The 13,207-nt window shown below is 42.0% G+C and overlaps 1 protein-coding gene and 1 long non-coding RNA gene across 2 annotated transcripts; one reads left to right on the forward strand and one right to left on the reverse strand.

The window, feature by feature from the left end:
* The first annotated feature begins 892 nt into the window (after positions 1-892).
* LOC129191588 (uncharacterized) lies at positions 893-11,643 on the forward strand. The gene is made up of 3 exons (XR_008573233.1): positions 893-1,065; positions 2,140-2,314; positions 11,375-11,643. It is a non-coding gene; the product is annotated as an uncharacterized LOC129191588 (long non-coding RNA).
* trpc6b (transient receptor potential cation channel, subfamily C, member 6b) lies at positions 1,266-12,729 on the reverse strand. The gene is made up of 12 exons (XM_054795053.1): positions 12,667-12,729; positions 10,889-11,661; positions 9,605-9,769; positions 9,372-9,536; positions 8,877-9,093; positions 8,543-8,770; positions 8,219-8,483; positions 5,402-5,597; positions 5,108-5,305; positions 4,976-5,032; positions 2,346-2,421; positions 1,266-2,271 (listed from the first exon to the last, which is right to left on the reverse strand). The coding sequence occupies exons 2-12, from the start codon at positions 11,630-11,632 to the stop codon at positions 2,141-2,143; spliced, it is 2,442 nt and encodes an 813-aa protein (XP_054651028.1). The 5' UTR covers positions 11,633-11,661; positions 12,667-12,729; the 3' UTR covers positions 1,266-2,140.
* Positions 12,730-13,207: the final 478 nt, after the last annotated feature.

Genomic DNA, 13,207 nt, shown 5'->3' on the forward strand with positions numbered 1-13,207 from the left:
CAAAAAGTGCATATTTAACCAAATGTTACACATGATTGCCTAACTCGAGCATTTCCAAGCATAAAAGTGTCTAAGTGAAGTCAAATAATACTACATGTATATGTAGTATTGTACACTGGTCACTAGGTGTCAGTCATGGTACTGTAATGTTGGCTGAGACACACAAGCACCAGACTTTTATTGGAGCTTTGAGCTCACAACAGGCACAATCATTCCTAACACGGGATATTGTTGTGGCCGTAACCCATGCCAAGCTGAAACTCAGCTCTGAACCCCCGACATCACTTCCTGTCCACCCCCCACTCAGCTCTCCTTGCACAGGAACACATACACACCAACACACAAATTTTACTTGTGTGCGTTGCTAGAAATATGTTGCACTGTTGGGCAAGAAGTGATGTCGGGGGTTCAGAGTTGAATTTTAGTTTGTCAACAATAGCCTGTGTTATTATTATGATTATTATTACAGTGGATTTGTTCCAGAAGGTCCAACCCTAACCGAAATGGACGCTAACGTAATCTATTTTTCCCCGATGAGAAAAAATGTAAATGTAATTAATCTGTATCAGAACGTTCTTACAGTTTTACAATGATAGTTTTACATACATAAAACAATTGTAAATGCATTGAAATGATGGAAAGAAGAAAGGATAAATGAACATTTAAGCTTACTTTTAATAAACATTCTGAAGAAAAAATATACCAAAAATAGAGGTTTTTTTATGTGCATTTTATTTTTCAATTCAACATTTTACATTATATTTAATATTTATTTCAGTGTCAATACAACATTTTCTACAATGCCAAGTTTTTGTTTTGTTTTTATAAAAATTTTTGTCCCACGTACCACGCACGGAAGTGACGTCAGCTTCCTGTATACACGTATGAGCGTGCAGTTGCATGAGCAGTTGCGTGAGTGACAGTCCACGCCCTCCTTTTCGGCCAATTGACTAATCTCATTCAGTTGCACTCGTGGTTGTGAAGAATATATTCATTTGTTGTTCAATCCCTTCTCTGAAAGCACTATTGCTAACATGGAGACAACGCAACAAGTTCCACGCTGGGGTGAGTACGTGAACGAACACACGAGAACCCGTGACCATGATTCAGTAAAACACTCACGAGTTTTGAACAACTCGTTCATGACTCGCCCATCTCTTCACGTTTAGCGCACGAAGCGTAGCAAATAAAGAAATAGAACATAAATAAGCATGGCGAATACTGCGAGAAAGCCACTAGCAAACAGTCATGCTGACAAGGACTCTTCATCAGACACCTAAGTTGTAGCTCCAAAATATTAGCATGTGACAGAATAGCTATAGCTGATGATTAGTATTTCACATTCACACTTTCAAAGTTTACAGGTAATCAAAGTAGCTGATATCATTCATAATTCAATTCAATATGGAAACAAACATAATCACACATAATTGCTCACTACCACTTTATCATGGTAGAGGAGTTTGTGTGTCCCGATGATCCTCGGAGCTAAGTTGTCGGGGACTTTTATGTCCCTGGTAGGTTCACCCATGACAAACAAGTTTTAGGTGAGCACCTCGGGAGATTCGCTTGTTTTGCTGGGGGACTTCAACTTCACTATGTGGTTCTCGCTGTGTGACCTTATATCAGATTGTTGTGTCTTGTGCAGGAAAGCGTGTTCAGCGCATTTAAAAAGTGCCATTTGAAATTACAAGATGCGTTTAAAGCAGAAAATGTGTTCAGACTTTTGGAGACTTAAGGGGTCTGTGTGTGCTATGCAAGCCACGTGTTAGCAATGTTAGCGTGTTAGCCACTGGGAAAAAGTAGGAGTGCACTGTAATGATTGGGCTGATATGAGGGAATTATGACATTATACCGATAAATCTAATAACATTAAAAATAACTTGACAACCGATCATTTAAAAAAAAAGGCTTCAATGAGGTGAGATTGAGTAAATCAAGTGCTCCTTTTTTTCTGTTTTAACTTCCCCTGACCTCACGTGTAAACAAACATTCACTTGTAAACAAACATTCACATTCACAAACATTCATTGAAAGTCCTTCATTTTGACACTGTTAATTAAAAGTCAGCATTATGTTTGTGTGCCCAATGAAGTGTCCCTGAATCTGCTAACATGCCAACTAATGATTGGTTCCCAGGTTAAAGGTGAGGATGTGTGATTTCACCCAACTGCCTGATGACCTCCACCAGGGTCTTCACTTCCTGCTTCCTCATCTCCAGCAGCTCAAAGCGCAGGCCGGAGATGTCCCGCTTGATCTCCTTCACTTCACCTGCAGGAATGCAAAGGCTGCAGTCAGGTTCCACGCTCAGTAGGTGAATAACTGTGTGCGTGTGTTCAAGTCACCTTCATTGCCTTCGTCGTTTTCTTTATCGCGCTGTGCTTTTAAGATGTGTCTTTTAATGAGGCGCTTCATTATCTTCTGACAGAAGCAACAAGTGAATGATATCAGTGAATTTATGCTTTGGACAGCCACAATGTATCCCATGCCACATCATTTGCATTCCAAAACAAATGTGTGAAAGGACATTTAGAGTGTGGCTCTGCTAGAAGTACTGTACCACTTTGATACACTTTATATATTATTTTCTTTAAAAAAAAGGACTGGAACAAATTTGGATTTGACCAACTGTACCTGTTGATTTGTCCTAATGATATCCGTTGTTAGCTCCCGCATGCTAGCTGTTTCTCTCTTTAGAATGCAGGTTACTTGATTGCACACTTCAACTATGCTTATCTAATGTGGAAACAACTGCACATAAATTGTTATGTCGTCTGTTGGCAACAAGCCAAAAGCTCCGTCTTTGCCATCCGCACGCATACGCTGAAGCCAGAGTTTTCCAAAATCGTCAAACTGGCTGGAGTTTTCCAATATCTCCCGTTTTTAAGGACAGACACCTACATTTGCATGTGGATGGCAGGCCAAAAACACATAGAAAAACATTCCGTATTTGTGTGGACATGGCTTTAGTTCAAAGCACAACAAAACAAAAGCCCATCAATTTGTGGAAAAGGCTAGTAATAATGTTTACGCACACGGCCCTGACATTAGCTACACAAATAAAGTCCGTGGTAAGACAAATGAATGTTGGTATGGATGACATACTTGACCTATGCAACCAAGAACTGTGTTATTTTTTGATAAATTGTCAAAAGAAAAGAGACTAACTGAACGCACAGGACGTATTCGCTCTGCGAATACATGCTAAAATTCTCATGATGATAAAATAAAATGGTGAAATATTCAAATGCTGCGTTGTGTTTTTCATGTATCTTTTAGTCTGGTTGCTACACTGGTGCGTCATGTCTTAGGTGTTTATGATACTTCTAGACTGCTACCAAGGCTATCAATCTATTTGCAGTCACCATATGTTGATGAGCACACACAATATAGGGTATTACATTTGGTATAACAGCATGCTGCTTTCATGCAATGATGGATAAACCTTTACTGGCTTCCATTGCACATTTATTTTGAACAAATAACTTCACCACTTAAAATGTGCTTCACCTTTTTGCCATGTCTCCAAAAAGTACATACACCAGCTACAACGAAGCACTCACACACGCCGTACGCAACACACGCACACACTCATAGCACTTTATTTATTTATTTGTATTATTTATTTGTATTAATGTCTCTTCTGTTTTTGTTGCTTAATTTATTGGTATATATGTTTATATGTTTATGTGTTTATGTTTCGTATGTTCTTATTCTTTCTTGTGTTTTCTTTCTTTTCGTGGGAGAATGAACAGAATAAGATTTTCATTGCATGGTATAACTGCTGTTTTACCATGCACATGACAATAAAACTCTCTTGAATCTTGAACAACAGTGCCGTTCTGGTGCGCACATTCTCAGATCAGGTTGTGTTTTTATAGGTCACATACTTGGCGTGGAAAAACTCCTGCGTAACATTTCGGCCCTGTTTTGTGCGTGCAAAAGCTTTGTAGATGAGACCCCTGGGCAGAATCCGTAGCTGGAGAGCAGTAAAGTGTATTCAAGGGTCAGAATGCGTGCGGGGTATGAAAAATGCATATATGTTGGCGGGTATGCTGGATGTTGTTTTCGCATTCATACATTTCAAAACATTTATGTTTTATGGACATGTCATCTACAAACATATGAACTTGCGAATACTACTGTACTTTTATCATGGACCAAAAAAATGACATTCATGCTTGTTAATGTAAAGAAGATGGATTTCAGGTCAAATAGTATATCAAATAATATCGAACCGATAATTATTGATATGAGGGAATTATGATACCGATAAATCCGACATTATTAAAAAAAGTGCAGATAACTGATCATTTAAAAAAAAAAAGATCTCCAATGAGCTCCAATGAGGCAAGATTACCCTTGCTGTGCAGGTGAGAAAATCAAGCGTTCCTTTTTTCTCCTGCCTGTGACGTTAATAGCCTGTCGTAACTTCCCCTGAGCTCACAAACAAACGTTCACTTTCCGAGGAAGACATTTTGTGTTATAGTTGTACCAAATGTGCCGCGATGACAGAAACAAACCCATCGAGCACACAAAAAACCTTATCAACCACCTGAAACGTTAGCACCATGGTGTTTGAAAAGTGCAAAAGATTTGCCAGAGACCTCCATGGCAGTACCCCGGCTGCTCGGAGCATGTGTCCGAATATAGTGCATGTTGCTGGGCTACAGCAGGTGGCCGCTCTATACTCTGGTTCTCCTGATAGTAGTGATGTGGTAGTAGTAATGTCATGATATTTGATTAGGACAAATCAACAGGTACAGTTGGTCAAATCCTAATTTGTTCCAGTCCTTCTTACCTCCAGGTGTGCACAAACTACACAAATCTGAATTTAAAAAGTAAATATCAAAAGATGATCAGTTATCAGTACCATATTGGTCTTGAGAAGCAAAAAGTTATCGGTATCGGTTTGAAAAAAAAGATACCGTGCATCTCTATGACAATAATGCAGTGATAAACAGATGGACTTTACTTGATGATGTGTGGGACAAACGGGTGTGTCCATTCTGGACTCTTCTTGTTGATTCAACTAAGATCAGAAAAGAAGTAACTTTATGATATCACCTTTACCATATCAAGAAAGGACCTAGAATATGTTCCTCACCTTGTTACGTTCCATTTCATCAGCCAACATCTCTTCTCTGATTTTACCACCGCGTGCGTCCCAGAGAGATTTTTTGAGTCCCTGCAGCAAGCCGAGACTGGGTAGCAGGTTGAAGGGAACAGGCAGTGAGCTGCCGTGCTCGAAGTAGGAGAACCACAGCTTGGCTCTGGCAAACTTCCACTCCACGTCAGCGTCACCCTGTGAACGCACAGCACGTTAGCTAACGTGAAAACACTTGCTGAAGGAAATCAACGTGATGCCCATTTTATGGACAGCCCGAAATCCCAGACCTGCCTCGATCTCCTGGAAGGAGCTGTTGAACATGGCAATGAGCATGTTCAGCAAGACGATCACCATGATGATGTTGTAGACGCCATACAGAACGTAGCCAATGTTCTCAATGAACTTGTGGTCGATATCGATCACCACAGACTTCACCTCCGACAGGCCGAAGATGGCCCAGAAGAGAGTTTTAAAACTTTCCTCCAGCCTAGCACATGCAGCACAGAACATACAGTACATCAGTACTACCTTCCAAACATCCACACTGCAAAAGCTACATTTCATTTATTATATTAAATCTAGTCATAAAATGTGTAAAATGCTAAAACTTGATTCAAGAAAATATTACTCTTTTTATCTAGCTTATAAATCTAAAAACTAGTGAATTTACAGCAAAAAGAATTCTGATGGTGTTTATGACAATTGGTTCTCCTAAATTAAGTGAATTTTAGATACAATTACACTTTCTTCTTTTTAATTAATTAATTAAAATTAATAAAAGTTCCATCCATATAATTTACTTCATGCTTGTTGAAAAGTTCAGACAGGTGAAGAAGTAACCAACATAACTAACATGCAAACAAGGAGAGATGTTAGCGGCACTGTGATCGAGAGGTTAGTATGTTGGCAAATACTTGGTGGAACATCTGTGTGGAATCTGCACACTCCCCTTTGGGTGTTCTCGGTGGATTTGGCTTCCTTCCACATTCCAACAATATGGTTACTTGGAGACTCGAAAAATTGTCAGTGTTGTAATAGGAACATTGGGCCTCATTCACGAAACGTTCTTACGCACAAATGTGTTCTTAAAGCCTTCTTACGAAGATTTTTGGCATTCACGAAACGTGTTCTTAACTCACAGTTCTTAGATCTAAGAACAAATTCCACGAACACTCAGGAGGACTCTTACGCACAAGCAAAGCTTGCACTTTCAATGCGCAATCACCCTCATGATGGATTTTGCAACCTGATCTCAAAAAATGTAGTGCAAATAAAATATCCCAACAATTATTTATCATCAAAACAACTAAAATATACTCCATGGATAAATATATATTCAAATCCCAATTCATCAAAAAAAAGGCTGGCTGGACGTGCGCTGCGCAGAGAGAGAATGTAAAGGGACCATTAGATTTATTTGCTGGAAGCCACGAATATTTGATGTCCTGCTTCAGGCTTCAGGCTTCCCTCTCTGTTCTTGCAGGTGTTCAGGATCATCAGAATAACATCGCAATGAAACGTGGTGTGTCTATTGCGCACGTAGCACCCCCAGATAACGACATGCGCCCCCAGCCACGTCTTGAGCCAGAGCACGGGGCTGCTGTATTAATTAGGCAGCGTCTAATCAAATGTAACCACAGAAAAAATAAATTGTCACACACAAACTATGTATTTTGACTTTATTTTTCCATCATGATTGTGTAAATGTTTTCTAGAGTTTCCGAAATGGTTTGGTTTTTGATTGATGGCCCACCTCCCGTTTCCTCCAAATCTCTCCAGTTGCAGTCCAATCTTTTTTTTTTAGTCTATTTTAAGTCAAAACACTTCTTTTTAACCTCTGCGGTGGTGCGTTTCTCCGTGGAAACGGCATTTATGTTTCCTGCAATGGTGCTCCATGCCGACTCTTTTTGGATGGCCTGATGACCGGTGGATACACGTGAAAATAAGGTGGTCTTGTGTTCGGTCACTCCTTGTAAAAGCACCTCTATTTCTGTAGAATTGAAGTTTTTCTTCTGTTTGTTGTCCAGCTGCTCCTCAGTCTTGCCCTTGCGCGTTGCCATCTCCGCCTCCAGCTGCCCGTTGCGCACGGCACATTTTTTACCTTGTATGGGAAATAATAGGCGGTGACCTATGCAAATTAGGGCTCACATGCACGGGCATCGCAGTTGGCATTCATCAACCTAAGAACACCGGTGCGAACGATTATCCCTACTTAAGAACGTGTCGTGAATGCGGCGCAGTTTCCAACCCGCGCCTTCTTAGGTACACTTCTTAAGAAGACTTTTAAGAAGATTTTCGTGAATGAGGCCCATTGTTCTTAATCACATAGCTAGAGTTAAGTAAAATGGGCCTCATTCACGAAAATCTTCTTAAAAGTCTTCTTAAGAACTGTACTTTCAAATGGGATGGGATCTTCAACAAGCTGGAATGCCCGTGCTTGTGATTAAGGAAGATCTAGTCACCCATGCAATTCCAATTGCGTTATTAAATTAACAGATTTTTAATGACACCCTTATTTTGTTTACACATTTTGGCAAGGTGTGGCAAACAGCGCTCTTATTCTGAAGGCTGTTAGTGTGTTGTGTGTTGAGAATGTCTGTTGACTGTTAAGACAATAAATGTGCCTCTCGTCTTTTTTCACTCAAAACTTGCACAATGTCAGCGGGCATCATAAAAAGCTCTCTTATATTAAATTGGTAAAACACAACACGGTGAAAATATACTCATCCGGCCTGAGTCGCGCACACACAGCCACACTAGCATGCTCTGCTAAACCCAGCTAACTTCCATTCACGCTTCGTAAGAGAGGAGTTTCCAAGATTTTTCGCCAACTTTCGGTTAGAGTTTGGAATGGCTTTGTGCCCCGATTGAGCGGTCCGCCGTGGAAAAACTTCCCCACATGAACTTTCCTTCTCCTCACGATGACATCATTTCATTCACAGTATTTTACGTTCCACAAGATTCCGGGTTTAACAGTAAATACCATTTTTTACTGGCCAATTCCGCTTCCGTTAATGTGGAACTCATAGGGCCCTAATGATATGTCCATAAAAAAGTGTGAATGCACCGTGTCATGCAATTACGGCCTAAACCTGATACATGACTCACGTGGTGAAGGCGTTGTTTTTCTTCGCTCCGAGGTAGTACGAGTAAAGGTTGAACATTCCCACCATGAACGCCACAAACACGGTGATGAAAATCACCAAGAATTTGAAGATGTCCTTCACCGTCCTTCCCAGCGAGATCTGTAAGGGGCCAAAGCTCTCGTTGGCAGGCAGGACGTAGGCGATGCGAGAGAAGCTCAGCACCACCGCGATGGCATAAAGGCCCTCGGAAATGAGCTGCGGATCTGACGGCAACCAGTTCTCTCGAGCTGAAGATAAAAGCTGGACTCATTCTAAGGCTGGGACAGAATTGTTTTTTGTGACTTACCGAGTTGAAAGTACTGGATGTCTGAGGGCAAGGACAAGCTGGACAGGTTAGCATGCTGCTCATCCACGTAGCATTGAGCAGCATATGTGTGCCAGAACGCCATCAGTCGAGCAATGAAGGAGCTGGTGAAAATGGCCAAAATATTGAAGTCAAGAAGGTTCCAAGGTTCTGAGATGTATTCCCTGATGTCCTGCGACCAAATGTCCTTGCATTCTTTCCACATTTTCCCTAAAGACATTAAAAAACATCACTCTGTTGACATTGGATTGGATCTGCATGCGTAAGACTGAGAAGAAAGATCTAGACCAGATTAGACTAGTCAGATCTATCTGACCTAGAACCCATGTTATGATGAGCATCTCCATCCAGGTGAAAGGAGTGGTCTTCATGCGGAACAGTTGCGAGGGGCGATCGTGGGCGGTCATGTTGGGCAGCAGCGGCGGCCCGTTGAAGCGGTCAGATGCGTTCAATACCAGCAGGCACAGGAACGCCACATAGGAGGCAGCATGTGCTACAAACTTTAGAAAAGGTCCGCTCATGAGCTTGCCTAACTGAGGGTACAAGGGGAAGACACACAGAGAAAGTACGATCAAAAACAAATCCAAAACTCCACATGGTCTTCAATAGACCTCAGGAACCAGAAACAAGTACAGTACGAGTCCATTTTCTATCTAACTTCCAATCTCCTGCCTCTGAGGTGACTGTTGGACTCCAAGGTAACTGCCTCTACATTGTCTGGGTCCAAAAAGGACAAGCCAAGTATCAAGTGTGCAGAAACAGAACCTTCGATGGTTCCTCTTGGAATATGCTGACTAAGCTTTTGGCTAACCTTGCTTGATGGTGCAATCCAGGATCCAAAGGCCAGAAGGGGCAAGCCAAGGGTGACCCCGAGGACCAGGAGGATCTTCACCGCCGTGGGTTGCTGACGTAGTGCAGACACGTTCCGGTACCAGATGGATAGGAGCTGCTGCTGACAGTTTGGGTGGGCCACAAACTGAGACAGAGTAAGAATTCAACCACAACCTTGAACACCTGCATAGAAGACTTTTGTCTATTGCTCACCTTCTTTACTTCATATTTTATCGCAAGTTTTAACCTGCTGAGGTTCTGCACGCTGTCAGGCGAGTCACCGTGTAACATGGCCTCAACCTCCTCAGTGTTCTGACACATGTCCAGGAGGCTCACCATGAAGTCTTTGCACTGCACCGACAGTTTCTTGTAGTCGTTCTGGTGCAGGGGGGAAGGAGATGTGGATCAACATGATGCACAGGTCCTATCTGGTGTTAGAATTGACTAGAATTCAACAATAGAATTACTGTAAAATTAAACAATGGAAACATTGTTGCTTGAATTTTGCACAAACAGTTTGCTTGGCAACCTTATCTGCCTGCTGCGGCTTGCACTCGTAGAAGGCACACACTCATACCCTAGATTTACAGGAGCTACAACCAGTTAGATACAGACACATAGCCACACAACACTGATCTCAACCCTCAACTCAAGAACAGCATAACAGAGCAGGCACTTCCTGGTTTGAGGCTTCTTCCTTCACCCGTGGGCTGAAGTCCAGCGCTGAGCTTTGCAACATCTTCCAGACAAATACTTCACTAGAGATTGAAAATACAGAAAAGAGTGTCCGACTGCTCTCTTCTCTGAATAAACCAACTCGTACATTTCATTGGGAACTGAAAACGTCAGTACCTTTATCATAATGATGTACTCTTTATGAGGATGTCAGATGCCCTTCTGGCATTGGCAGTTCACATGTAAGCATTTGCCTCTGTGTAGGCTCTCAGTCGTACAGGAGCGAAACGTTCGACACTTTCTTCACAGAAGTACAGATGACGTCTCAAGAAGCCTTTCCCTCGATGTAAGCATTTGGCTTAGGAACTAGGAGGTTGAAGTCTCGCTGCAGACCTTGTCATTTCCAGACCAAGGCCAAAAAATAATTGTTGCCAGATCACGTCCTGAGTCCCCAATTGCCCAAAAGAAAGGGCACACCACAGCTGTGCAACTCTGTCACTCTCTTTTGCTTGTAATGCTGCATGCCCGATGTCCCAGGAAGAATCAAACCTGTGTGCCTTTGGATACTGGCTGCATTCTGCAATTTCCATAGTGTGGTTCACAAGAACAGTGGGCCCTCAGGACATGACCAATTGACCAGTTTAGCAACTGTATACTTGGAATTTGACGTAACCTAAACTAAAAGGCTACTTGAACAGACTGTGTTTGTCTGGTTTCGCAGGTCTGCAGTGGGTCCCCAATCTCTGGTCCCTAAGGCCTCCACAGCCATATCCTTAAGGACCGTCATCCTAAGCAGCCCGCTTTTATGCCATTAATAATCACCTTGAACTCCATCTCAGTGTTGGCCAAGACTGCCATCTCGTGGCTGAGCTCCAGCGCCGCCATTGCAGGGTCTTCATTGGACAGCAACAGATAAGCCGGACTGGCGAGACCTTTGTAGGCGTTCATGCGTGACTGCAAGTGTCTGAAGGAGTCCTGTGCCTGCTGCTCGCTGCATGTGGTGCACTGGCACAGGTGGTGGTGGGGGTACTCAATCCGAGCCCCCCTGGCGAGAAGCAAGTGCACTATCTCATAGTCGTGGCACTGAGAAGCCAGGATGATGGGACTGATGTCACTGGAAAAAAGGCTGCCATTCTCATCATAAGCAAAGAGGTCATGGTGTATGTCCACCTGACTGGGCATAGAAGTCAACCTCTGAAAATCTGTAAAGGTCTGGTGGCTCAAGATGGCCTCCACTATGCGTACGTAACCTTTACTGATAGCTATCAACAACGCATCCCCTAACCTTGTTAACTCCTTCCTCTCCAGGAGGAGTTTAGTGACCTCCAAGTGCTCGTTGGACACGGCCAGCTGCAAGGCATTCTGACCCATGAAGTTGACGCTGTTGACGTTGAGGTCCGGCAGCTCGTCCAGCATCCGCCTCACCTCAGGAACGTTGCCGCACACCACAGCCTCAAGGAACTCTTCCTCAATCATGGATAGGATGGAGCTGGAGGGGGCGTGGAAGATGGGAGCAGATTCCAGCAAGGCTGCAGGTCTTAAAGGCTCGGCTGTTACCTGCTGCATTGTTATGGCTCCACCCCTGCTGCACCAATCTGAAACAGGCAAAGACACGGCAGACTCAAGATATTGAAGGTCATGAAAGATGTTTCATTACAGCGATTTACCCGTCAATGTTCAACCAAACTTTTTGTTTTTCTTCAGTGACTAGGCTAACCTAGCATGACGCTTCTGTTCAAATGTGACTGTAATTCACATAGCTATGCTAGTGCTTTGTGTCCTGTCCCGCTCCTTGATCATACTACGTTGTATGTGATATATGGCATCTATTATGTTGGACACATGCTGAGTTGGTGTCAAAAGTAAATCTAAAGTACAAAATAGCTTAGTTTTCTAGGTAGTCTTCATTTATTTTCATCAACGGTGTGCTTACACTCCCTGCAGAGAGCTGTTCGAGACATGACAATGCAATGGACAGCTGGTCTCAGCTGAGTTATTACTTTCTCCCCATGAAGGACACCACCCACAGACTCATCATCTGCCCTCCTGACACTCTACACCACCTTGCCAACTCAGCCTTGAAGGCAGTAGTCTAGTATTTCTTGTTATATGTCTTACTTTGTATGCATGTGCATGCAATACTTCCTTTGGTGGTGGACTGCAAAGAGTAAATCTAGTTTGTAGCCGGTGATTCCATTTGAATAATACACTTACAGCTGCTGGTCATTGCTGTAGCTTATGAAGACTGATCACAATTTCCCTTCTATCATCCAATTATAAACATTCCAAGAACAGATGAACTTACATATACACCCACTTTATTAGCACTGTATACTGTATATAACAGCAATATATTACAATTTACAGTGGTACTCATGCTGAGCTTTTTCTTATATTTTGATTTTGTGTTATTTCACAAGATGTTCTGATTCAATCACTCTTTAAATACATGTACTGTAAATAAGCTTGTGAGATGGAAGAACTGCACAATAACGCCTGGATTGCAACAAACAACTGGATTCAAACATCATACAATACATGTACAGTATGTACAGTACAGTACATAAAATACATACAATATATACAGTGTACATGCTCACCTGAAAAAAGCTGAATTAGTCAGATTCAGGAAGAGAAAAGAAAAACCCTCCAGCTCATTTATCTCCTCCTGCTTGCTTGGCAGAGACGATAACTGACCAAAAGGTTGTGGGCATTGTGCATGTCTGTGAGGTCACGCTTGTGATGTACAGCCTTTTCCCTCCCACTGACTGTTTGTTACTTTTAACCACTGTGATGCTAAAAATGTGCACAATTTATCAGACAGGGAAATATATTTACAAATATATTTTAGGCGTTTAAAACCATGTTATAAAATACTATTTTTTTTAATGTTGTTATCCACTGCAGTAAATGTATAGGGTTGAATTGCATCATTTTCCAGTATATCAATGACTGATCTTTTAAATGACCTAATTGTTTTTTATAAAATATTGTTTTATATGTTTGTATAATATAAATTAGAGCTGCACAATATCCTTTTTTTTTCAAACCGATACCGACAACTTTCGGCTGATTTGACACCGATTGTTTTTTATATCTTTAGATTTAAGTGTAGTTTGTGCACACCTGGAGGTAAGAAGG

The sequence above is a fragment of the Dunckerocampus dactyliophorus genome, chromosome 12, assembly GCF_027744805.1.
Source record: "Dunckerocampus dactyliophorus isolate RoL2022-P2 chromosome 12, RoL_Ddac_1.1, whole genome shotgun sequence".
NCBI lineage: Eukaryota > Metazoa > Chordata > Actinopteri > Syngnathiformes > Syngnathidae > Dunckerocampus > Dunckerocampus dactyliophorus.